This window comes from Poeciliopsis prolifica, unplaced genomic scaffold, assembly GCF_027474105.1.
Source record: "Poeciliopsis prolifica strain line A6 unplaced genomic scaffold, Auburn_PproV2 SCAFFOLD055, whole genome shotgun sequence".
Taxonomy (NCBI): Eukaryota; Metazoa; Chordata; class Actinopteri; order Cyprinodontiformes; family Poeciliidae; genus Poeciliopsis; species Poeciliopsis prolifica.
Genome location: NW_026562430.1, coordinates 3357037 through 3382359, shown reverse-complemented (window position 1 = coordinate 3382359; position 25323 = coordinate 3357037). Strand labels below are relative to the sequence as shown.

The following is a 25323-nucleotide window of genomic DNA, read 5'->3' as shown; positions in this document are numbered from 1 at the left end:
TAAATGCAACTGCCCACCTCAGTATATTTCACACTGAACTGTGTATCTTACATTCTGTAAGTATTGGTTTCAACATTGTGTAGTTGGAAAAACATGTAGAAAAGTTTATCTTTTTCTGGTATATATGTTTTATATACTAGAATTTAAAGTTAACTTTGTTTTGTCTGTCAGAGGACATTATTGTAACATATTAAATTGGGTGTTATGATCCTTTGGTGTCTACTTTGTACTTTTACTTAAGTAGAATTATGCATAAGGTATATTTAAGTACATTTTAAGTTACTTTACCTACCTCTGACTACTTAGTATCAAGCATATTTAATCATATTTCTGAAATGATAACAGTTTAGTTTTGTTGTGGAGTTTCTTGTTTGAGTTATGGTTTAAGTTTTTTATTATTTGAGATTGCATGCAACTTTCAATAAACCACTTTGTTTCTTCTATTGTTTGTTTAACTTGCTCCTGTTTCTACCTGTTTATGACAGAAAATCTTAAAATATGATTAACTATTGATTTTTGTTTTCCAGGAATATTGTCAAAGGTTTCTCTAAAGTCTGGTAAAATGGATTGACATTTTGAAGCGACTGTAATCCAAGGTGTCAGTGTATGATGACACAGAGAGGGAGGGTTAAAGGGTGAGATGGGGGTGTGGCAGAGAGGAGAGGAGGGTAGAAAAACAGACCACTGCAGCTCAGACCAGAGGCAGCAGGAAACGAAGAAGCACACACCTTGAACTCAGGTAAATATACCTTATATTTGCAGTATTTAAAAACGCTTAGGTGTTACGGTCAGTGCTGTGTGTAAACATAGTGTAAAAGAATGATAACATAGATATTTTTCTTTTAAGTGTCGAACTGTAGTTGATCTGAATATCTTCTCAGTTATGAATATCATATGTGCTAAATTCACCTGGTAGCTTAGCAATTAGAGATTCTCATTCAAAATTAAAAAGGGGTAACTTCAGACAACATAACTTTTCCAGTCCAGAGGTTTGACAGGGATTTGTTGTTGACAGATAAACTGAAGTTTTTCTCACTCTGACCAACACATTTATCAACATGCTATATTTGATTGTTCATAAAATTTTAATTAGAGCCCAAAATAATCAATAGACTGTTGGAGGTTGGATGTTTCCAAAGGTCCCTTTGTGTAGCTGTGTGGGGGTAAACTGACACCTGCCTCTTTCAGCCGAGCAAAAGCCTTTTTGTTTTCCTTCAGCCTGTTAAAAGGCACCAAAGTCCAGAGTAGTAATGTACAAAAATATTAATACCCCTAATACTTTTTTACATTTTGTCATTGAACAAGTATTTTCTTTGTACAATAAGTGATAACCCAGCACAACATAGACCATAACTGTGAATTGGAAAAAACGTATTTGGTTTTGAAACATATGGAAACCAAATAAGCTGGTGAGATTGATAGGATATAAGCCAGTTTAAAATATTAACCTCCTTTTTGGGAAACGTAAAATAAAATTGGTGGTGGAGATTGAGCAGCAGTAGGTGGTCTGAATACCTCATTAACCTCTCAGAAACAGAACATTGGCAACCTGAGATGAGAAACCAAATCCTGTCCAGGTAAAGTTACAATGAAAGCAAACCCATGTCCCAGTTTTAAAACAGACACACGTCCTTTTAGGGTTTATGTGATACACCTCAGTCAACAGGAAGGTCAGTTAGAGTTCCTGAAGAACTGAGAAAGTAATGTTCAATACAACAAAGGGTGTCTGTGTAGGTGAGGAGTTATGTTACCTAAGCTGTTATGTTACCTGTTAGCTACAAATGATAATAACGGTTTTCTATGACACAGATATTTTAATGATCTATTGGTATATAACCACACTAGTTTGGCTAAAATTACCCTAAAATAATTAAAATTGAACAAAATTAGAAAGAATAGCTAAAATGACAACAACTCAGCCAATGTTGAGCTCCAAGGTAATCAAAGCAGATCTACAGTCACCTCTGAGTACGGTAACAATTAGAAGATGCGTATATGAATTGAAGCTTTTGGCAATAAGTCCCCTTTTTTCTATTGTTGGAAAAAAATTAATTGGGCTGAAGAGGAAGCCGCAGATAGTTTGTCAGAAGATGGTCAAGCATTTAACTCAATACACAGAGACATGGTCACTCAGGCATTATGGCATAGAGATAGTCTATGTTTCAAAGGCATACAAACATAGAAACGACATGAAGGACTTTATGTTTTACTCCCTTCAGTTAGTAGGAACACCTTTGTATGTTATGCTGTTATAGTGTGTTGCCTTTCTTTGTTTTCACAGACATAAAACGGAAAGAAAGGTGAACCCCCTTTAAAAGTGGCTTCTGAAATTTACCATTCACGATGTTACTGAGGTCTCACTCTGAGAGAAAAGCTCTCCCTGGCTTCTCAGCCTTACTGACACTCAGCACTCCAAAAGAGAGAGATGTGACCTTCTCATCTCCTATGTACTTTACCCCACGGGACTCCATTTTTAAAACACAATCTTCTACTTTATCGCCTCCTTGGGTGTCAGAGGCACTTTCTACACTGGAGAAAGGAGAACAAGAACTTCAGACCCTAAGAGAGCGACAGCAAACCGAAGTGGAGGAGGTAAACCGTGAGCTGGACAATGCAGTGATTGGAGCTCAGCGAGAGGAGCGACGCCTCCTTGAAAAGGTGGAGCAGGACTACAGAGAAGCCCAGCGACACCTTAGTCAAGTGAAGAGAGAAAACTCTGCAGCTGTGAGAGTTGTGCAGTCACTTGTTGATCAGCAAATTCGTAAAATTGCTCAGTTGAAGGAACAGATTCAGAGATGGGGTTTTATGGCTGATGGATCAAATAAAAATCAGCTTCAAAGAGGTGTAATAGAGCTTACGCAACCATGGGAAATCTCTCTAACCCTGAAAAGGGTAACTTTTCTTTCAAGCTCCCTGTACAAGACTTTAAATTTTGGGGAGATTGATATTCGTGAACAGGGGATGACTTACCACATTGGAGTTTGTGGTGACCAGGGACACAAATGTGCCTTGCACTCTGGTAATACAAATTTCTCAAACATAAATCCTCGTGAAATCCAAAAGGAACCCCAACCAAACAGAGGTGTGCAAAGGAGCAGTCCAGTAGAGAACATCAGGATAAACAGTGGGAATTTTCGTGTTGTCCGGAAACTACATCTTTCAAGCTCCACAGAGAACGAGGATGAGCCGAAATCAACAAAGTCTCCAATTCAAAGACATCGTGAGGTATCAGAATCTTCACAAGATGAAGAGGTAGAATCTGTCTGTTCAGACACACAAGGGCAAGATATTTTTCTTGCTATTCCATCTGTCTCCAGTCAAGCAGAATCAGAAGGCGATGAGTCTGATTGCAGAAATAATGAAACAAAGAGACGCAACACGGTGAAAGGTAAAAGAAGGCAAAAAGCCCTTGTTATGGTCTCATGTGAAGAACCATCATGTCCTCTGGGAGAAAGTGATGACAAAGGAAGCAATGCAGCAACATTTTCAAAAGCTAGATGCAAGGGTTCAGTCTCCAGACACAATCTTGTAGAAGCTTCTACAAAACATCTTGTTCTTTCAGAACAAAGCCTTTCAAGGACAAACACCTTAAAGGAAACATCAGTGGACAGTGGAAGTCCTTCATCCCCAGCTGAGAGTGAAGATTCCTGCCACACTTACACTGTAGATACTCTATGGGATGGATCTCTTAAGCAGGATCACTGCTGCTCAATCTCCACCACTGACCTTTCTAGAAAGGAACACCTTTTGATGAACGATGACAAGACTGAGTGCAGAAAACTGAGAAGAGTCAATAGAATGCGTCTCACCTCAGAACCTTCAGCATTTGAACAATGTCAAGGAAACTCGGAGTCTAACAAGAGCATCATCACCCCTAAAAGACAATCAAGATCTCAAACTCGGGGTACGCATAGTTTAAGTGTAAACCGTGTTGGCAGATCTCTGTCCATGTCAGCCATTGATGGTGATAAACTAAATCAAGACAGAGACTTGATATTATGCAGCAAGGACAACAAAGACACAGTTGAAATACCTTTTAGGGAATCGGAGGAAGGCGTTGGTTTAGCTGCCTTGGACTCAGCTCATCTGGTCAAACAATTTGGTAAACAAGGATCAGGCCGAACTGACTTCAATCTGCCTAGTGGTGTTCATGCAACCGCCAGAGGGCAGCTCTTTGTGGTGGATTGTGGTAATGCCCGAATCCAAGTGACAGATCTCCAGAAGAACATTGTGCAGCAAGTCTCTCCTTCAGGATCAGATAGGTCTTCCCGCATCTGCAACTATTTTGATGTGGCTGTGAATTCAAAAGGCCTCATTGCCTTGACCTGTGCCGCTGAACGAGCATTGTTGGTGTTCAGCCGCCATGGACGCCTTCTTCAAACATTTGGTGGCACCATGACTGGTTCAACAAACGAAGAGCTGGATGCTCCGAGAGGGGTCACTGTTACATGTCAAGATGAATTTGTAGTTGCTGACATCAAGCGTGGTACCTTAACCGCTTTAAAGTTGGACCCCAAAACTGGGGCAAAGTTAGAACGTACAGTTGTAACTGGGTATCACCGACCGTATTTGGTAGCAGCCTGTCTCACCACTGGTCTTATGGCAGTGTCAGAAAGAGGCAACGAAACTGGTCGTGTTCCATGCATTCGAGTCCTGGAACCCGGCTGGAACACTATCAGAATCCTCGGGGTGTGCTCTGGCCTGGGTCCTGTCCTGACCTGCCCCTGGGGCCTTTGTATAGACCATGATGGGGATGTTTTAGTGGCAGACTGGGGAAAGCAACACCACCGTGTACTCATCTACCCATCGAAAGGTGTGGGCTGGCCTCTTGTGACAGACAACCTCAATAGCCCACGGGGGCTGGCGCTTCTCCCTGACGGCCATATGGTTGTATCAGACAGCATGAATCACTGCATTAAGATCTATCGCTACAAATGAACTGCAAAAGGTGGACATTTTTAAAAATATGTCGCACAGGCTGGTGTTAATGGTTGAATCTGCGGCCTGGTGAATTTGTCTCTTCATCGTTTGATTGTTAAATACCTAAAGGGTCATCTTTCACAAAATGTCTCCCAAACCTTGCATGTACCAGAAAAGAGGTCATTTAATACCAGCATTAACAACTGTAGGTTTAAAGTTGATGTCTCTCAATATAACTTTACAAACTTTACTCCAAGAAAACTAACCGGATTTCTTCCTTACTAGATTTAGTACCAGACTGGTTTGTGCACAAGGATCAATGTTTTCTTATTTTAAGTTGAATTAATGCTCTAATAGTAATCCTTTATAATTAAGCTGTAAACACCACAACAGTAACGTAATGCATCTCTCTTTAAAATTAACTATCAAGTCAAGATGATTTCTATGTGGTTTCAATTTGAATGTATTGTAATAAACATTATTAAAATGGATTTAGGCATTTGTGTTTGTTAATTATTTTGAAAATCAGACTATAAAATCATTTTACTGACATCTTCTATTGGTTTCTACATGTAAAAGGTGCTAAATATTTAGCAAAATTGAGCAAAGGGTTTTGCCAAATCTTGACTTGACCGATATGGAAAAAGTCTGTAAAATATTAACAAAGCTGATCTGTTAGCTTCTTTGCAAGTTGCATAAAATGGTCACTAAAGGATCTGCTTATAGTCCTTTACTACAACGTGTATTCTCAGAAACTTGCAAAAGAACATGAGAACAATCACGCCTGACCGTAAATGACGGTAAAAAACTAATTATGCAACAACAAAACTTCCACCTCTATATCTGTGCAAACAAACACACAATGCAAGCTCAGAGTTTCCTAACTGGTCCACACACACACCAGTATAAAAGGACAGGCTCAACTCTTGCTCAGCTACACTTCCCAGCTCTGTTCCAGCGTGAGGAGCCACATCTGAGGACATAAGCACAGGAAACATGGAGCCGCGGATCATCAGAACTCTGATTTTGTTGGTGCTGGTCACCGTCTCTACTGCAGCACCGCTGTAAGTACTGATGCATCACAACTGCTAAAATTACAGCCTCATATTTTAAACACGAGGTGAGATTTTTATGTTCATTTTCTTCAAATGTCATGAGAAATCCAAGACGCTCTCATTTATTTTTAGAAATATTCTAAATGTCTCAATTTTGAAGAAGAAACATGAATTTGTTATGCAACTCTGTTTGGTGGTTGACAAAGTTCAGCAGCTGGATCAATAAAATAAGCTGGTCTCATTGATCGGCTGCTGACTCAACGTTTAGTAATGTTGTGTAATGTTGGGCTGGAGAACAAAATGTAATTTCATTTCTATCATTCACAGACAAGATGCAGCAGTAGAAGGTGAGTCCTTCTGGTTACCAGTATTTCACATGTTATCGCTCTACAACCAAATACTTCAATGTATTTCTTTGGTGTTGAAATTGAAGATTTGTAAATCCATTTATTTTGTGGTAAATCCAAAGGAAATACATTGAGGTTTCTTCACTGTATTTAAAATGCCAGTATTATCTGTGATCCAGGTGGAGGCACCAGCCCTGCCGCTCCAGACAGATGTGCCGGTGTTGAATTTGACGCCATCACTCCTAACGAAAAAGGAAACACTCTCTTCTTCAAAGGTGTGGGAAACTTCTAAACCCAAAAAACTGCATTTTAATGTTGTTTTTACCCTGTAATTTATGCCAAAATGTTTTTTCCTCTCAGGTAATCACGTGTGGAATGGCTTCACTGGTCCAGCTCAGCTCTCCAGTTTGCACTTTAAGGAACTGAATGGTCCTATTAACGCCGCTTTCCGCATGCACAACACCGAAAACCCAGACGACCACGATCACATCTACCTTTTCCAGGTAACAATAAATTCATCTGTGACTCCACAATAGAGACGTCTAATGTGTTGTCTCATGATGACCTCTGATTTGACTTCCAGGATGATAAAGTGTACAGTTACTTCAACCAAACTCTGGAGGAAGGGTATCCAAAACAAATCCCAGAGGATTTTCCTGGAGTTCCCACTCACCTGGACGCTGCAGTGGAGTGTCCCAAAGGAGAGTGCATGGCTGACTCGGTTCTGTTCTTTAAAGGTTTGTTGAGCTAAAATATTTATGTCACGAAAAGAAACTCAAGTTATGAAAATGGTAGAGAAGAAGGTGGCTGGAGGAGGAGTAGATTTCAGCCAAAAACCGCAGAAATCTTTAGATTAATTTTAGACATTTTCTAGAAAAAACACAGAACAGCTCTGAGTTTGAAAGGTCAAACATTTGTTGGAAGAAAATTCAGAAATTTTCTAGAAAAAAACGTGGAAACTTCTGAGTTTGCAGGAAAAAGTTAATACATTTTTTGATTAATTTCAGAAAGTTTCTATTTAAAAAAATGGAAATTACTAAGTTTGAAAATCATACATTTTGTAAAAAGAAAAAAAAATCTGAATGTTTGAGATTCATTTCAGAAATTTACTAGAAAATACTTGGAAATTTCTCTGTTTCAGTTTGTCAGTAGAAACCTTTTTATTATAGGACATTTTTGATGATTCAGAAGTCTAAAATGTTCTACTTTTTATCTAGAAAATTTCTGAGTCCTTGACTTTTGGTGCTCAGAAATTTCTTTGTTTTATTCTACAAAATTTCACAATTTTTTGTCAGAAATCTACTCCTTTTATCCCCTTTTACAATAGCTCTAAATACACTGTCATAGAGAAAACTCCTGGTTAAAACAGTGAAAACTCTGCCCCTCCAGGCCAGGACGTGCATGTTTATGATATCGCCACAAAAGCAGTGAAGACCAAGACCTGGTCCCACCTGCCGTCCTGCACGTCTGCTTTCCGCTGGCTCGAGCACTACTACTGCTTCCACGGGCAGAACTTCACCCGCTTCCACCCCGTCTCAGGAGAGGTGACCGGCGCCTACCCCAAGGACGCCCGCCGCTACTTCATGACCTGCCCCAACTTTGGTCAGTTCTTTAAGGATAAATCCCACCACTGTCATTGAATAACTGTGGATTTTATGGCTTTATTTGTTCTTTATTTCGTGTCTGGCTGCAGGTCATGGAGGAGATCGAAAACCTCTTAAATGCAGCGACGTCAAACTGAATGCAGCCACAACAGACGATGGAGGCAGGACGTATTTCTTTGCAGGTAACACAAGGATCGTATTGAAAGCTACAAATTCACAGGAGAACATTGCTAAATATTACATGCATGTCATATGAAACTAAACGATAGAAGCATGAAGTGCAGATCAGAAATTATTATCTCAACTTTAATTTCATTAGAAGTGCAAATATGTTTTTATTTTTGCTCTATTTCTAAAACTAGCATTTATGGCCCAACAATTTGAAGTTTGCAAGTTAATGAGTTTATTTTACAGACAGATGTGCTAACCCTTGGAGCCTGCTCACAATGCTTGCTTCACTCAGTTTAAGTTAAACAGGGACAATGATCCACCTCTGAATATTTAAATGTAAGTTTTTAAGCGGCATCATGAATCTCAACAGGGTTGTCATCGTTACAAACCGTGGCTGAATAAACAAATTCTGCAAATACTTATTGTTGTCTCAATCACTATTTAGCAAAGAAACACAAAAAAAACAACCAGCAAAACTGGCCACACAAAAGCATCTGTTATTTTCAACTTAAGATTGCTTCTAGTCTTAAACTCTACACTAACAAAAAAGTCCTAAGTTAATTGAACGGCCTTGACAAACTGCAAGAACACAAAATGTCACCAAGTATTTATGTCCAGGTTTCTAGTGCAAATATCTTAGTAGAAAATTAACTTATAAGTAACTTTTCAGCAAGAAATATTAGCTTGTGCTAATATAATTCTTTAATATTTGTGAAAAAGTGCTAGTTCCATTGGGAGATTATTTCAATTATAATATGTGAACAATATCTTGTTTTCAGTGAATTAATCTGCCAGTGGAACTGGTACTCTTTTAATCAATATTAAGAAATATTGACTTAAAATAAGCTGTATATCTCGCTGAAAAGTCACCCGTAAGTTAGTTTTCTCTTATTTCAAGGGTACTAAGACATTTGCACTAGAAACTAAAGCAAAACCACTTGGTACAATTTAGTGTTTTTGCTGAAATAAATGTGCTGAATCTCTTCAGGTCCGATCTACATGCGTGTTGACACACACCGTGACGGATTTCATGCCTTCCCAATAACCAGAGCGTGGAAGGAGGTGAACGATGGAGTTGATGCCGTCTTCTCTTACGACAGCAAAGTCTACTTGATTAAGGTAGCTTCATCCTCAAGATTTTTGAATAAATTTGAAATGGGTAAAATATGAAATAAATGGCGCTTATTTCTCCAAACATTTGCAGGGCGATCAGGTTTACATCTACAAAGCAGACGCTCACTTCACCTTGATTGAAGGTTACCCTAAAACTGTCAAGGAGGAGCTGGGCATTGAGGGAACCGTGGATGCCGCGTTTGTATGCCCAACTGAAAACACAGCTCACATAATTCAAGGTAAAATGTCTAAATATTCATTTCTAATGACATGTTCTGAATTATAATGAGAGAAAATACTCAGGGATGAATTAATATCTAAACAAACATCTTCCAACAGGGAACAGCATGCGTGATGTTGACCTCACCGCCACACCCAGGGTTATCAGCCAAACCTTCCCATTGCCATTGTCTGATATAGACGCCGGTCTGTGCGGTGATGATGGAATAAGGTTATTTAAAGGCTCGCAGTTTTACCACTACGAAAGCCCCAGGGTCCTGGCGATGGGCAGGATCGCACCAGTGGCCTTGGACATCACCTCAGCCCTGATGGGATGTCAGGATTAAGGAGGAGAAATCTCTGAGAAACGGCAAAGAAATGATCTCTAACTCAAACATTGAGTAGCCAGGCAGTTTACTACAACTTTGGACAAGCCTTGTGTCATGCAGTCACGTTTGGCTTTTGTTTGGAGAATAAAAAGCAAAAAAAAAAACAAAACACTTTAGTCTGTTGTTTTTGTTATCAATGCACAGTCTGTCCACTAGAGGACCTACTGTCCACATCACAGAGGCTGGGAAAGCATTTCAACATTTCCCATGTTTGGAAAAAGACCACTGAGTATTAAATACATTTGCAGTTCTCCAGAAAAATCATTCTACAATGACTATAATACAATGATATATTCATTTATGCATGGAAAAAACGTCCAAACTGTTCAAACATCGAACACATCCATCGAGTGTTTGGCTTAAATATTCAATGTAGAGTTTAGACTCAACAGATATTTATTCTCATTATTTTAAGGCTCAACTAAACCACTTCAGAAAACTTAACAAGGAGATTGTAGATAAGCTTTTGTTGAAATAAGGATAAATGTTGCTCTTCCACCACTGAACAGACCTGAAATATCTGCACTTATTTTTGATAATACCAAATAAAAATTGGTAAAATCTGGTTCACTACTTGGACTTACAGGGTTTAACAAACTGCCTGTGAGTATTGGAGCATATGGACCCACACACTTCAGCCTGTCCAGAGGTCAGGGCAGCTATAATCGGCATTCAAGGCCTTTTCTCTCCCTGTTGAGGTCTTTGTTCAGTCAAAATCCCTGGGACATAAAGGAAGCGCTGACCTCAGCACAGATTCAGGGTCCAGACAGTGAGGACTCGCATAACATGCATGGAAACCAGTCCTAAATGTCTCAAATTACAAACTATTATCATTATAAACCCAGAAATATTACAACCAGTTAGCAGTTGATATGTCACTGAGCTTATATATATATATATATATATATATATATATATATATATATATATATGTCAACCTATTGAATGTGTTAATTAGAATACATGTTAGCACTTAAATACTATTGATTTTTATTTGATCAATTGTTTACCTACTATAAGTAACACATTCTGGGCCTTTCTTATGAGCTGTAGACCACATTCATTTTATTTGTTAGTGACCACAAACCTTTAATGTATTGGATAAAACGTTTCTAAAACACATTAAGCATCGAGTGCTACACTTTTTCAACAACAGAGACGTTAAAATAGCATCGGTTATAATCCAGCTAGCGGTTAGCTTCTTCGGCCTTATTTATTTATTTAGTTTCTTCGGGCTTGATGAATAAAGTTCCCAGCTAGCCACGGCGGGAACTACTGACATTAAAGGTTATATAAACTGACATCAAAGTTAGGAGAAGTTAAAATAGCATCGGTTTCACTCCAGCGAGCTGGTAGCTTTAGCTTAGCTTTAGCTTCTTCGGTCTTTATGGATAAAGTTAACGGCGGAAACGACCAACATTCAGGGTTATATACAGCAGAAAAGATAAAAGTTAGGAGTAGTCATTGTCTCACCTGAAGGAAACAACTTTTGTTGGCATCTTCATCAAGGATACACCCAGTTTAGTTGATGGTGGAAGTTAAAATTAAATGCTGGTCCAAAGATGAAAGTCAGCTTAAGTTAGTTTAGCAAAACCTTCAAACAGTCTGAATAATTTTATCTTATTCCATAATATCAATGCTCAACTAAATTCTAAACTTAATCTCACTATATATCTGTCCTCAGTGTTATTAGTTTGGCGGCTTGAAAATTGTGGTGGTCAGTGATGTTATTTTATCCTATTTAAAAATAAAGCAGCAAAACAAACAACAAATAGCTACAGTAGAAAAAATGTATTCAGAAAGAGCTCTGTCAGTATTTGAGGTAAATGAACATTTACATCAATGTGATTGCTAACAAAATGTATAGTCGAAAAGCCCTTTGCTTTCGAAGACAAGGCATGTTTAATCTGGTTGTTAATGAGTGATATTTCTTGAAAACAAGTGCAAGCAAGAGAACCTACAAGTCAGAGACAAAGCATTTTCCAAATCTTTTTAACTGAATATGATTAAAGGCACATCTATGGTTTAAGAGCTAAAGGTTAGAGGAAACATCAGGCACTGTGGTTTCATTTATTGTCCATTCCTGAAATGATTGTTTTTCTATCACCAGAAATAAACAATTCAACATAGAAAACTCCACCTATTCTATTTTCAGAACTTTATAGCTGTTTAAATCTTCATTTACATCATATTACAGGTTAAAACAGAACATTTCACCAAAAGAAATAAGCAAAATAAACATTGCACACATAATAATTACAACTCCTTTAACACTTGTTTTCTTGCTGTTGCTTTTTTCTTTTTAGAAAATAACTAAAATATTTTCATTATTTGGTGAAAGTCAGAATTGCACCAGAGATAAGCTTTTCCAAAATATAGTTGCCATACATCAAAGCACAATTTTTCATTTAATATGTACATATTTATAAACTTTATATAGTTTAACCCTGATGTAACTGCATAGATTTTATTTTATAGACATTAAAAACAAAATTAAAGCACCTGAACAGCCACAGACATATACAGGAACAGCCTGAATGATTTTGTCTCAGGGTGGGATTATAATCCCTCTCTTCATTGAATCTACTGGCTGCATAATAGCAAAACATAAATACAAAAATGACCAAAAAACTAATAATTTCTGTCATCATGAAAAGAAAATGGAAATAAAAGTGCTTTTATATCATTTAAAAAGTACTGCTGCTCCCAAGATCCAAAGCTTGCTAGTTAGCTCAGTTTATTCTCAGCATTAGGAACATAATGTACTTGAGTTTGTGCTAGTCCTGTGTTTTCTCAGGATATTTGCTAGCAATATTTAGAGGCATATAATGTAATTTCAGCAGCATCAAATTATATTTGACAAATAAAATCGGTGTTTGGCAATTGACAACTAAAACTAACTCTTGGCTAGCTTGTTTTAAATGCTGATAGCTGTAAATAAGCTAGCTCGGATATAGCTAACTTTTAAATCAATGTATAATAACAGAAGAACATGAACTGAGCTGATATCTAACATTAGAGTTAGATTTAAAGATCAACACATTTAACATGTTTTGTGATTAAGTACAAAACTAGATTCATGGCTCACTTAGCCTAACATTAATGCTAAATGTAGGTAAATAAAGTTGTTCACTAGTCATCAGGTGCAACCGGATGTAAAGTAGTTCAGTTAATCTCTAAATAGAAGCTAGACTATTTAGAGAAATGTCAACCCATTTTACATCATCTACAAAAATAGACACATGGCCAACTTATCTTAGCATAAATGCTAAGAATGATGATAAAGTTGAATTATATAAAACTGGAGTTTGCTGCTCATAGTTCTTTTATGTCATGGCAGAGTATTGAGATATCTACTGGCAGTAAAGTAGAGATTCTCAACCTGACTGTGAAACCATCCAGTGAAAATTTAACAACTATTATTCATGTATGTGCTATGCTGGTTAGCACCACATCGTATCACATATACACCAGAATGGTATTAAAGCTCCAATCTTACTCTCATACATTATGCTTCTTGATATTAACAAGTCTTAAATTGTGAAAGTACGGTGGTTTGGTTGTTTGTGAACGTGTCCACTGTTTTATAAATTTGAGCGTCTACATTTTAGCTACACAGAAAGATCATCAGGGCGAGCTCGAGCACCACAGGTCTTGTTCACCATACTGGGCCTCCTTAAATCTGTCCCGACACCAAAGGGAGGCTGATGCATCTCCGCCCTGGTTATCACTGTGAAATCATCATGTGGTTCTATGCTCGGTGATGTGGCGACAGTGTTTTCTGAATCCACTGCTGTCTCCTCCGGCGTGAGCAGAGAGAGAGGTGTATTTCGAGGAAGAGTTGGAAATGTGGAGCGTTGCTTCTCTTCCAGACATGTCGTCTCCTCCTGAGAGGAGGAGGAAGAGGGGAATGGAGATGGAAGAGGATATGTGGGGGAATTTTCCTCATTGCGATTATGAAGCTCCAAAGCCATGTTTCTCCAATTCTGCTGCATTTCTGCAAGGTGTCCACGACTGTCTTCACTCTCACCATAGATAGAAGCAGGCAGCGACTCCATTAGGAAGTCCTCTTGGTGGCAAGCAGCACCGCCCACATTAAGTCCTTCAGACACTGGTATTGTAGCCATGTTAGTGTTTAAGGACATCACTGTGTGGGAGGTTCCTGTTGGACTGTAAGTTCCTCCTCTCATTGCTTCACTTCTCACCACACATACATTAGAAGACACTGGCAAACACTGGAGCCCTGTTGGAGAGGTCTGTTCAGGAGTCCCTGGGTCTCCAGGCTCATTGACGCCTATCAGTGACAAACTATCAGGAACAAACTCCTTTGTGACCCCATGCTTAACCTTCTTCCAGCCCAGGTGGTAGATCTCAAGTAGGTTGAGGACCAAGGAGACACATGCTACCACTAGCATAAAAATGATGAAGATGGTCTTTTCAGTAGGCCTAATACAACAAACAAAAACATAGGAAAAGAAAAAAAAGAAAAAGTAGACTTTGTTCAATTGAAGAGCAACATTTTCAGATGCCGCAGTTGTCTTTACAAACCAAACCCTTATAGAAACCTGTTCCCCTCCACACCATCAAGAACCACTAAAGAAAACAACACAAAAACCTATGAAGAAGATATGGTCAAAACTTCCTTTTTCTCAAAATGTAAACAAAATGGAATGGATGGAAGAATAAATGCCCTGTACTGTACTGTACTGTAGCTTGCTTCCTGCTTTTGGAGCGATCTCCAGTCCACTTGGCGTTCATATTGACTTTAGAACCGCGCCAGAGTTCACTTCAACCGAGCTGAGCCCGAGGTTTGTAGGTGGACTAGAGTTCACTTCATTGGTCAGCATCAAAGCTCACATTCACACTTCCCCAAACTAACTAGGTGTTTTAGGTAAACGAACGAGAGTTGGGTTAAAGCAGGCTAAACAGGACTGGTGGGAAAGTACCTCAAGAATGTTTTTCTTGCCTCACTCAGTGCTTTTGCTACATCAAAGTTTTTAATTGGTCTCTTAATTTCATTATTAAAAGATGGCTTAATTAAAAAGTGGCTTAACTAAAGACTAGCTTGCCTTTAGTCCACAGTAGGATTATCCATTGATAAGGCAAAACCATTCTCCAGGGAATCCAAAAATATCGACACCATCCGTCCACCTTTTGCTTATTCTCAACCAGGTTCTGAGAACATCAGATTTAGAAGGGAAACCCAGCCACCCATTCCCCCCAGTAACACTCGTGCTTATTCTAGGAGATCCAAAGGTGTAACCAAACCAGAATAGATGTATTGACCCTTCAGCAAGTTTGGGTTTTCTCCCAGTGTGAAGTTCTCAGTAAATCAATGGCAGGAATTCAGGAGAGAGATGCCCTAATCACTTCAACTGACCTCCTGAGATATGGAGCAGTCACTCTTTCTCACCCTATCTCTAAGAACTTTCCACCTTAAGGAGGAAGCTCATTTCAGTCACCTCATGTTTTTAGTCATGACTGACATGTCCTCCTTACAGGTGGGATTCAGAATACAGAAAAACTGATAAATTAAGACAAAGCTCATTCCAGAGACCAGAGCACCGCCCACATTACACCAGTCAAGGGTCCAATTTGTCTCTCCAGCCTACCATCACTTGTGCACCAGACACCAGGATATCTAACATCCTCCGGATGAGGCAGAGACTTAACACCAAGCCTGGAACCATGGCCTCAGATTTAGTGGAACCGGTTCACACTTGACTTTGAACTGCCTCATTACATCCTGGGGATTATGAACTGAGTGCTCACAAAACAACATCATCTGCAAAAACTAATGATGAGACTCCTAGCTTCTTGAACGCCCTCCTTTCCAAGACTACATATTGAGATCCTATCCAGGTACATCTCAAAAAGGAAATGCAACATGAGAAGACCACTGGTAAAACTTAACCCACAATGGAAACAAGCCAGACTTTGTATTCTGAATGTACACACAACTCCTCATTTCATTATCCAATGATTGAGATACCCTTAAAATCATCTCTGACCCAATACTTCACTTATTTACAAACACTGCACAACCTAACTCCCATGATCTACTGAGGAGATCCGAGGGTAAAAATCTGGCCCATTATTCCAAAGCAATACCCCTATCAAATTCAAGGTTCGACAATCAGTCAAGTGTCCTTTTCAACAACCTGAAGGAAGCTTTCTTAAGAAAACTAGGAAGAGTGGTCTCCCTGGTGTTGGACAGCCATCCTGTTACCACGTCCTCCTTGTGGCATTGACAAGTTGTTTCAACCATGACAGAAACCTGATAGCCATGACCCTGACCCTGAGTACTTAGACATCTGGACAGAGGACATGGTGACTGGATTAAGAAGATCCTCAAAGTCTTCCATTCACTGCAGTTGTTATATTTAGCGAATATATATGTACTTGGTCATCTTAATTGGTCTAAAATAGGAAAACCTGAATCAGATTGATTGTAAGACAATGAAAAAAAAGCTATGTGTCTTCAAATGAAAGAATGTAAAACTTTCTCACCTGGAGATGAAGCAGTCCACAGTGTTGGGGCAGGGCCAGCGGCCACATTTATAAAGCGGCCTCAGGTGGAAGCCGTAGAGAAAGTACTGCCCCAAGATGAAGCCCACCTCAAACAGAGTCTTGAAGATGATGTTGAAGATATAGGTCCTCAATAAAGCTCCACGGATACGAATCTTCCCATGCTCATCTCGGATTGGCGGTTTGTCCTTTCTACCACCTCCTCCACCTCCGTCACCGACTCCATTGTGATAGAACGGGTCGTGGTCCTCCTGATGTTGTCCAGATTTTCTGAGGTCTTCCTCCCTCTCTCTTCTCTTCTCTTCCATGCGCACGATGTGCAGCACATGGCCAAGGTAGATAAGAGTGGGTGTAGAGACAAAGATGATCTGCAGCACCCAAAAACGGATATGGGAGATGGGGAAGGCCTCATCATAGCAGACATTCTCGCAACCGGGCTGCTGGGTGTTACAGGTGAAGTCGGATTGTTCGTCACCCCAAACTTCTTCAGCGGCTGCGCCAAGAACCAAGATACGGAAAATGAATAGGACAGTAAGCCAAACCTGAAAAGGAAAAATGAAACAGTTACAAAACACCGGTTAGCCAAAGATTTCTGAGGCACTTCTATCTTGGGAATGACATCTTGTCATTCATAAAAAGAGTGTCTCCTTTTTTGGAGTTAGAGACCTACTTATCATGGCCACGTTAGAAAATGGCGAAGAAAAATAAAAGATGTGAATTAGGGATGTTAATGTATAGTTACCTTTCCAATCACAGTGGAGTGTTCTTGAGCATTCTCCAACAGTCGCCCTAGAAAGCTCCAGTCACCCATTCTTTCCTTGATTTTCTAGCCTGGAAATCACAAAAAACTGATGATCATCACTACAAGTATTGACAATAAACTACAAGAAGGCTGTAGAGCAGCTTTTGGCCAAAATAGCCAACTACAACTGTCCACGTCTTTTAGGCAGAGGATACCCAGCTGTCTTTTCTGCATCTATTCTTCTGTTTTTGCCAAACTTATGTGATAATTATTCCGATTTTAATCAGTATTGCTGTTTCTTTAATATAAACGTATTTCTGGATAAGTAGAAACTGCTGAACCAAATTAGCTACTTTTATTGGCATTAGCATTGTAGAAGTAAAATGTGAAAAATAATAAGTGAAAAACAAGAACTGGTTAAAGTGTGACTGGCCAACACTGTCTTTTTCACACGTGGATAATCAGTGTTCAACTATAGATGGATTATTAAATAATCAGCGTTCAGTGTTTTATAAGCCTGGCAGGCCACCAGGCTTAGCATTGTTTATTTTTTACAGATTTCTTTATATACCAGTAATTTGAGTCTTTAAGTTTTTTTTTTTTGTTAATAATTTCTTCCAGTAACCTAATTACCAAGTGATATTTTAAAATTTTCTGTCAACTTTTTAAAAAATTCAACTCAAAAACTGTCTTAGCTAGTTTTCTTTGGGAAACTCTGAATAATAATCATGATTATCAGCATGTTGAAACAGTATTTTTGCTTGAAATGCCCCACCAGGACTGTGTGGACTGGCTGGTGAGAGGATAATGGTTCACCATCTGTGGGAATGACTGGATAACAGGTTGTCCCAGTTGAATGCTGGACTCATCACATCCCAGGAATGCTGAGGGGAGCAAATGTTTTTCTGGGATTCACTGATGTGAATGAAAACAAATTTACAAGAAATGTACACCTGATTGAGATACGGGATGAGATACAGTACTATATTTATATGTTAGAGTGGCCCAGTCAAAGTACAGAAGACGCTGATCCTTAGTTATGAAGGAAAGCAGAATGGAAAAAATACCTAAAAGTGTGACGCAAACATCAGTTTTCTGTCAGACCAAAGCAACTGAAGCTAACCAGGAACATACACTGTAAAAACATTCAATATTAACAAGTATTTTTGGTCTCATTTGTTAAATAAATATCTTATTGCACTTGAAACAAGACAAAACTAACTTAGAAGCATCTTTTCAAGAAATAGGAGCTTCTATGAAGTCAATAACTCCTTATTATTGATATAAAAAGTACTAGTTACACTGGCACTGCACCATTACCTAGCAATCCAGTTCTAGTTTCACATGGAAAAAAATGTCTTCTATCTGCCAGCGGAACCAGTACTTTTAGTCAATATTAATGAGGAATTGTTAACTTTCTGAAAAGTTTCTTGTAAGTTGGTTTTGTCTAATTTCACGTGTTCTAAAATATTTGCTCTAGAAAGTAGACCAAACACACTTGCTGGGCCACGAGTCTGACAGCGGCGTGTGTAGATGTACATTATGTGTTGACGTGATGAAATACCACTGGTCAGGACGGACAATAGGGAAGCTGCCAGATGGATATTGTCCAGGCTGGTGCATGCTTTTGATGGATCAGGGCTCTTTGTCCTCAAACGGTTAACTCTTAGATCACCATTTGAAGCCCAAAATACTCACATGAAAGCTGCAGCTGCCACTTATCACAAATATCAGACAATTGGCTTCTTACTGTATGTATTCACACACTGCAGTTTGATGAAATAAAGGGATTAAATCTATATACAGACTCAAAAGATTACAGTAAACAAAAACAATGCATAGATCTCACACTTTTGGTCAGAAACGTGCATTTTGCAAACACAAACATGCATAATTAGATTCTAGGAAAGACAAGATATAAAGAAATTTAAAAAGTACATATGTTGGCATTTTCATGGCATGATGCTGCCAGTTTTACCAACCAGGAAACAATAATAATTTATCGCAATAACTTCTGGGACAATTTATTGTCCAGTAAATTTGTTCTTGTGACTGAAGGAACTTAATTAAAAAGTTTTCAATTAAACTTTTAGTCTGTTAAAAGTTTAACAAAAAGAATGACTTCAAGGCAAAACAAAACATTTTACTAGATTCTTTCCTATTAATTAATTGAAACCAAATTAGTAACTCAGTATGAGAAACTTCCTGTTTCCAAAAGGAAATGAACGCAACATGAGAGGATGAGATAATCCAGCAGGAGGAAGGATGATAATCCCTCCTCTTCCCTCCCACTTCAGACTCCCATCACTGCAGCATCCACCGGCTTACCGCTCCGTCCCGGCGGCGGGCTGCTCTCTTCCCGTCCCTTCTTCCTCTTCCTCCTTATTTTAGTCCCACGGGCACGAGTGGGCTCGAAACACGAGGAGAGGGAGAGAGAAAGATGGAGATGGAGAACGTTTTTCTTTTCTTTTGGTGTTTCAAAAATAAAAAAATAAAAAAAGCTGGTGCGTGTGGAAGCCGTCCCACGAAGGCGAAGCGCAGCGGCTGCGTCCCGCGTGGCCAAGGCCCTGCGCCACTGTCGCACGCGCTGGTGTCCCCGCGCATGGGGCGCACGAGGGGGACGGTGGGAAGTCGGTGCTTGCGCGCGCGCATTAAAGTGTGAGAGGCCGCTCAGACGTCACGTTCCCCCAAAACCAACAAGCGCGGGAAAAAAAACAAGTAAAATGAGCACTGAGCAGGGCCGACCAAAGCCTTTTTGGGGCCGTGGGCAAATTTTCATTTGGGGGCCCCCATACCAACATGTCAACACCCAGAGATGGGTTGTAATTAGTTACATTTACTCAGTTATACTTACTTAACGTTTCTGATTCTTTTTTCTCAGCATAGTATTTTTACTATGCTGTACATTTTAATTTTGCATGAGTAATTTTTTTAATGAAGTATTTCTACTCTAACTGGAATAAAATGTATGCATTGGAGAACAAATGTGTTTTAAGTAAAAATTCACCAGACAGACACACCTATAGTTTTAGTTAAAGTTTCATAAGCTTTTTATTTAAAGAAACTGATTTTGAAAAATTTTCTTTTGCCTGATTTTTTTTTTTTTTTTTGCCGCTTATATGAGTTATTGTCATTTTGGTCTTTAAAATACCAAATCTTCCACTCAACTATATTTTGGTCCTTCTGATTATGTAATTTCTAAATATTAGATTATTGATCATTTGATCAGTTATTCATTAATTAGTAGATGTTTACAAAATCCTTTTTTACTCTTATTGAAGTAATTTCTTGGAGGGCTGTTTTTTACTGTTGCACAAGTGAAAATATGTTGACGTAATGCTACTCTTAGGTCAGGTCGCCCCGGTCTGCACCAGATGCATCATCATTCCTACTCTGGTTGTGTAAAATACCTACATTTGTAATTACCTTACATGATGACACAATGCCACTGATTTTAACTTACAAAAGAAGTAAACAAGAAAATAAAACAGAGTTATGAAAGTGTGCCATACTATTTAACTATCTTAAAACAACATCAGCTGATAAACACTAAACTTACAGAAAACCCAACTGGTTTTGCAAAAAGATTTAGTTGTCAGGATTCTGACAATCTGACGGTTTCCCCCAGTGCAGTTTTATTGTTGCCCAGTAGATGGCCCTATGGTTCCACAATGGTATAAAAACAATTGGCATTCAGGGTGTGCATATAAATTCATTGTTGACATGCATCACCATTCCTGGGGTCTTAGAAGTGTGTTTATCTGCGATTTAAACTGTTCTTAAAAGTCTTTGCTATGTGATGCACCTTCATTCTGCAGCAGATGGTTTGTTCAAACTCAAATTTGTCTCTTGAATTGCTGATTTTGTCACCCTGTGCCCTCAAAGTTTCATTGAAAGGAAGATGTTGTCAGTTGTTAGCTGAAAATCAAAGACACAAAAAGGTAATGTAAAACTGCAAACCTCTTAAATCTGATGAATCACCTGGTCGTCTCATTCTACCTGTTGAGAGCCTTGGCAACCAGATATGCAAGTTCAGCCAAATTAAGAAGCATGCAGACCGAAGAGGCAGTAGCCATGAAAACGATGAAGACGGTTTTCTCCGTGGGCCGTGAGACGAAGCAGTCCACCAGGTTGGGGCACGGCCACTGATCACACTGCACCAGGCGTGGCATCTGGAAACCGTCGTACACAACATACAGGGCGTACCTGGCAATACGAGGACGTACAGTGTGTGTTCTCACACCAAACCAGTCTGATTATGGACAGAGGGAAAAGTCAAATCCCACATCTTACATGAATCCACCTTCAAACATCATTTTAAACACCAGGCTGCAGAAGTATGTCCACCAGAGGGCGCCAGCTATTGGGAGTCTCCTCTTCTTCAGAGTCTCCAGCTCTTCTTCTTGGCCCTTATTGTGGAGTATGCTTGCCCGTCCAGAACTCTGACGCACAGTAATGGCCGCCCATGGGAAAATAAACACACAATACCTTCTGAGATTAACACAGACGTGAAGAGATGAGTGTGAAAAATGCAGCAGCATAAAACCACATAAAACTTCACCGAAGTTCACTGCAGCATTGATACTTTTGAAAGTGTTTCCCATTTAACTACAGCACAAAAACTTCCAGTTATTTCTTTGGGTTAGTCAGGTACTGCATAACCAAATCTGGTTATGACTTGCTCTATATTTTACTTAAAATGCCCTGACACGATTCCTGCCATAAACCAGCATCACAAACAAAAACACAAAATGTATGAATACTTTTACAAGGCATCAGCTCACAGAGGCGTCTTCTCACAGTGAATAAGCAGAATAAAAGAGGGACATCCACCTGAAGGAGTCGTCTCTTGTCGCAGTGGTTGCGGTAGGACACATACATGGAGACCAAGAGGGTTGGTGTGGACACAAAGACCAGCTGGAGACTCCAGAGCCGGATGTGGGACACTGGGAAGAACTGATCATAACAGACGTTCTCACAGCCAGGCTGGGAGAAAAAAAGTAACAGAAATGGAAATCAGCATCACCATACAATTAAATTAGTTTTGATTTATTAAACTAAATGGTATCATACAGCCAGCAGGTGTCAGTATTGGCTTGTGGTGGTTCCTTTACACATTTCCTGTCATTTCTTTACAGTTTTGGTCTTTTTGTGCCCTGATTTGGGGACATCTTATGCTCCCGTAAACAAGTTAAAGTTAAATGTACTAAGCATTTGGGTTGGAAAAGGAGCTGCGGTCAAATAAGAGCAGGAAAATTTAATTATTTTTATTGTTCAAATTAATAATAATAAGAATAAAAACAAATCATCTTACTTTACAAAAAAATTAATTCAAATTCAATGTAATTTCCTTCTCTACAAATCGGATTCAATCACAACAAAGAGTCCAAACAAAAGCAAATCAAACAATTGTTGTGTCTAAAATAAAAATAAAAAACAACAGGATTCATCAAGTCATCCTGAGCAAGCACTAGGCAACAGTGGAAATTTAATTAAATTTGATCAACAAAGCAGTTCAAAGTGCTTTACCTGAGAAAATAATGTTTATATTTTATGAATATAGACACTTCCTGTGGTTATGCTAGTGATGTAGCAGAGATAGAGGTTTGGACCATTTGCTATTTATATTAATAAAACCTTCAACGCTGAAAGTTTTATTTATATAAAATCATCAGTTTAAATAAACTCATCCTGTTGATATCTTTAAATAATCTCATGTTTCTGTCCAACTTGTCAAAAGACATCTAGATAATTTGACTTGTCTACGTCCATGTGATACCTGTAGGGTGTTGCAGGTGAAATCGGACTGCTCGTCGCCCCAGACGCTCTCAGCGGCCACAACCAGAACCATGACTCTGAAAATAAACAGCACAGAGAGCCACACTTTCCCCAGGGAGGTGGAGTACCGGTTGGTGCCGACCAGCTGAGCGTACAGAGCCGGCCAGGACATCCTGTGAGAGCAGACAGGCAAGAAAATCAGAAAAGTTACTTTTCACACCAGAAAACTGCTGATTGTAACGGTAAATGTTTAATCGATTGATAGAAACGACTCCATGACGACGTGACTCTGTTTCTGAGGAGGAGAGAAGAGTGGCAGAAGATGAAAGCAGAAACAAAAGCCGACTCTGACAGAGGAAGGCGATGAAAAGGAATGAAAGTGAGAGGAGGAAAGTCGAAGGCGCCGCCAACATTCATGTGAACATCTGATGAACCTCGCTGCCCACTGACACTGTAAAACACACTCCACTGTACAAAGAAAGCACATTTCTCACCTTGCTTACAGTGATTCAGGTCATTGGCTGTGAAAGTTTCCTCATTTTCTTCTCCTGCACGAAGAAAATAAAAAAAAAATAAAATAAAATGCATCTAATTGAAATCACAAAACTGACTGAAATAAATCTGAATTTGTTCTTTGAGAGCAACAAGACACAAACCTGCAGCTCTGAAGTCTTCTGCAGAAAGATGCTTTCTTCACTGAGAAGTCAAGAAAGACAGCAACAGGGTCACTTCCTCCAAGGATTTTCAAAATAAAACTCATCAGGACTTTGTCTGGGATGTTAAAATCTTTCCAAATGCAGGAATCAGTCTGGATGCTTTTTCTGACCCAAAGTTGCAAGAGTGAAAGGAAGACAGGCATGCTGTAAAGTAGGGGTGTCCAAAGTGTGGTCCTGGGGCCATTTGTGGCCATCGGACTGATTTTGTGCAGCCACAACCTCCAATTAAAAGAATGATACAAATTTGGCTCATTCAGCACAGGAAGTTGATGCAGGTGGAAACTTTTTATTTTTAATCTTATAATAGAAAGTTAAACTGACTTAAATTTATTAAAGTGTTTTGAAACAAATTGACACAAAAGACACCCGTGCTATAAAGGATGCTAACCCCTGGAACTTGTTTCTGTGTTTGGTGACACAAACTTTTTAAAAAATACTACACAAATGGAAATCGCAGTGTAGTTACAGCTGCAGGTCTATTAGTCTGTTTCCTCTAAATAATAATTTAGAGAAATTTTATAAAATAGTTTTAGCTAAATCTGATCAAACGAGTTTTAAGTAGTGACACAGTTTGCTGATAAATTTAATTGTGCTTTCACCAAATTAAAGCATTTTCTTCCACATTTTTTGTTGCAAACTTTAAAAGTGTCATTTAAGTATGTTTTTTTTTTATTTTTCTTAGTCGCCATAATAGCCTCTGTGCTACAAAGTGTTAATGCTGATTTTGTTTTTACATTATGACAAAATATCTCCACATTTATTTCCACTCCATTGCATTCGTCTTCAAGTTTGTTCTGTAAAACTAAGTTGTATCATATTTTGTCCAAGCATTTTGTCTAATGCTTCTGTCAAAAGCATTAAGGCGTCTTTTTCTTATGCTAACAGCATTTACTGATATAAAATGTAAATGAAGAGAAGAAATTGTCATATTGAAGTATTGCCATTTTTTATGTTTTAGTCTGTTGTATTCAAATTTAAAATTTTACTGAACCTGCAGTTTGGAGCCCGAGGGCTGAGAGAACAAAGTGGCATTGTGGTGTGTAGGTGTGTGTGGGGAAGCGTATCTGTGTGTGATTGTTGTGACTGTAACTGGACCCAGAGAGCGAGTCAGAAGAAGAGCTTCTCAGATCAGAGTTACGTCTTGGCAGCGGCCGGCGGTCCGGACAGAGCGGCTCTGTGTGCAGCTGATGACTGGGACCGATGAGCTTTTCCCACAGTTTGTTGAAGTGTGGGAGCAAAAAGCGACTTCCTCAGTTCGACCTGCGGATTCTCTCGGAAGTCAAATAAAGACATCGGAAGATGCTAAATTTAAGACAGAGATGCAATCTAGGAACTAAAGATCTGAGAATGGTGAAATTAGGAAGGTTCTGATTCATGGTTGGGAATTTATTGTATCGTTTATCATTTATCATAATGAATTTTTGATTTTGATTCATCATTGTCTCAGTTTTACTAATTTTGCTACTATTTGATAAATGAGTGTCAATAAATGTAAATACATGTAAAATATGATTAAATGCAGCTATTGTGTGCAGTTTAGTGATTTAAATCAGACTTTTTCATATAAATGGTGTCCTAAAGAAGCTATAAAGAATGAATAAATGAATGTTTTTTATTGTCACACAATATATTGTGATTTTAAATCCATACTGTCCATCCCTACTTTTGTAGACTAAAGTATTCTTTGATGATGGCATATAAGATTTTGTTTGTATATTGGGCAAAAAGTGTCACATTAAGT

The 25323-nt window shown here is 38.9% G+C and overlaps 4 protein-coding genes and 1 long non-coding RNA gene across 6 annotated transcripts in view; 2 read left to right on the top strand and 3 right to left on the bottom strand.

Moving 5' to 3' along the window:
• Window positions 1–11479, bottom strand: part of LOC129378999 (uncharacterized) — a 34746-nt gene extending 23267 nt beyond the window's left edge. The window contains exon 1 of the long non-coding RNA XR_008608122.1: window positions 11292–11479. This is a non-coding gene — a long non-coding RNA (uncharacterized LOC129378999). The remainder of the gene's footprint in view (window positions 1–11291) is intronic.
• On the top strand, window positions 628–5401 carry LOC129378993 (uncharacterized). Its single transcript, XM_055059507.1, has 2 exons — window positions 628–739; window positions 2282–5401. Exon 2 carries the CDS (start codon window positions 2344–2346, stop codon window positions 4936–4938), a length of 2595 nt encoding a protein of 864 aa, XP_054915482.1. The 5' UTR covers window positions 628–739; window positions 2282–2343; the 3' UTR covers window positions 4939–5401.
• On the top strand, window positions 5838–9929 carry hpxb (hemopexin b). Its single transcript, XM_055059510.1, has 10 exons — window positions 5838–5984; window positions 6303–6322; window positions 6502–6597; window positions 6683–6825; window positions 6906–7059; window positions 7712–7924; window positions 8016–8108; window positions 9086–9216; window positions 9302–9449; window positions 9550–9929. The coding sequence occupies exons 1-10, from the start codon at window positions 5917–5919 to the stop codon at window positions 9774–9776; spliced, it is 1293 nt and encodes a 430-aa protein (XP_054915485.1). The 5' UTR covers window positions 5838–5916; the 3' UTR covers window positions 9777–9929.
• A 115-nt stretch (window positions 11480–11594) lies between the features above and the next one.
• Window positions 11595–19522, bottom strand: LOC129378995 (gap junction alpha-3 protein-like). The gene is made up of 4 exons (XM_055059509.1): window positions 19417–19522; window positions 17089–17177; window positions 16329–16888; window positions 11595–14264 (listed from the first exon to the last, which is right to left on the bottom strand). The coding sequence occupies exons 2-4, from the start codon at window positions 17155–17157 to the stop codon at window positions 13430–13432; spliced, it is 1464 nt and encodes a 487-aa protein (XP_054915484.1). The 5' UTR covers window positions 17158–17177; window positions 19417–19522; the 3' UTR covers window positions 11595–13429.
• On the bottom strand, window positions 17102–23820 carry LOC129378997 (gap junction beta-6 protein-like). 2 transcript variants are annotated; one of them, XM_055059513.1, is made up of 7 exons: window positions 23523–23820; window positions 23361–23414; window positions 22868–23039; window positions 21922–22074; window positions 21382–21530; window positions 21049–21294; window positions 17102–17177 (listed from the first exon to the last, which is right to left on the bottom strand). In XM_055059513.1, the coding sequence occupies exons 3-6, from the start codon at window positions 23036–23038 to the stop codon at window positions 21084–21086; spliced, it is 684 nt and encodes a 227-aa protein (XP_054915488.1). In that variant the 5' UTR covers window position 23039; window positions 23361–23414; window positions 23523–23820; the 3' UTR covers window positions 17102–17177; window positions 21049–21083. The 2 variants fall into 2 exon arrangements, with proteins under 2 accessions (XP_054915488.1, XP_054915487.1); XM_055059512.1 differs by lacking the exon at window positions 17102–17177 and adding an exon at window positions 20897–21006 and having other exon boundaries at window positions 21088–21294.
• Between the last annotated feature and the right edge of the window lie 1503 nt (window positions 23821–25323).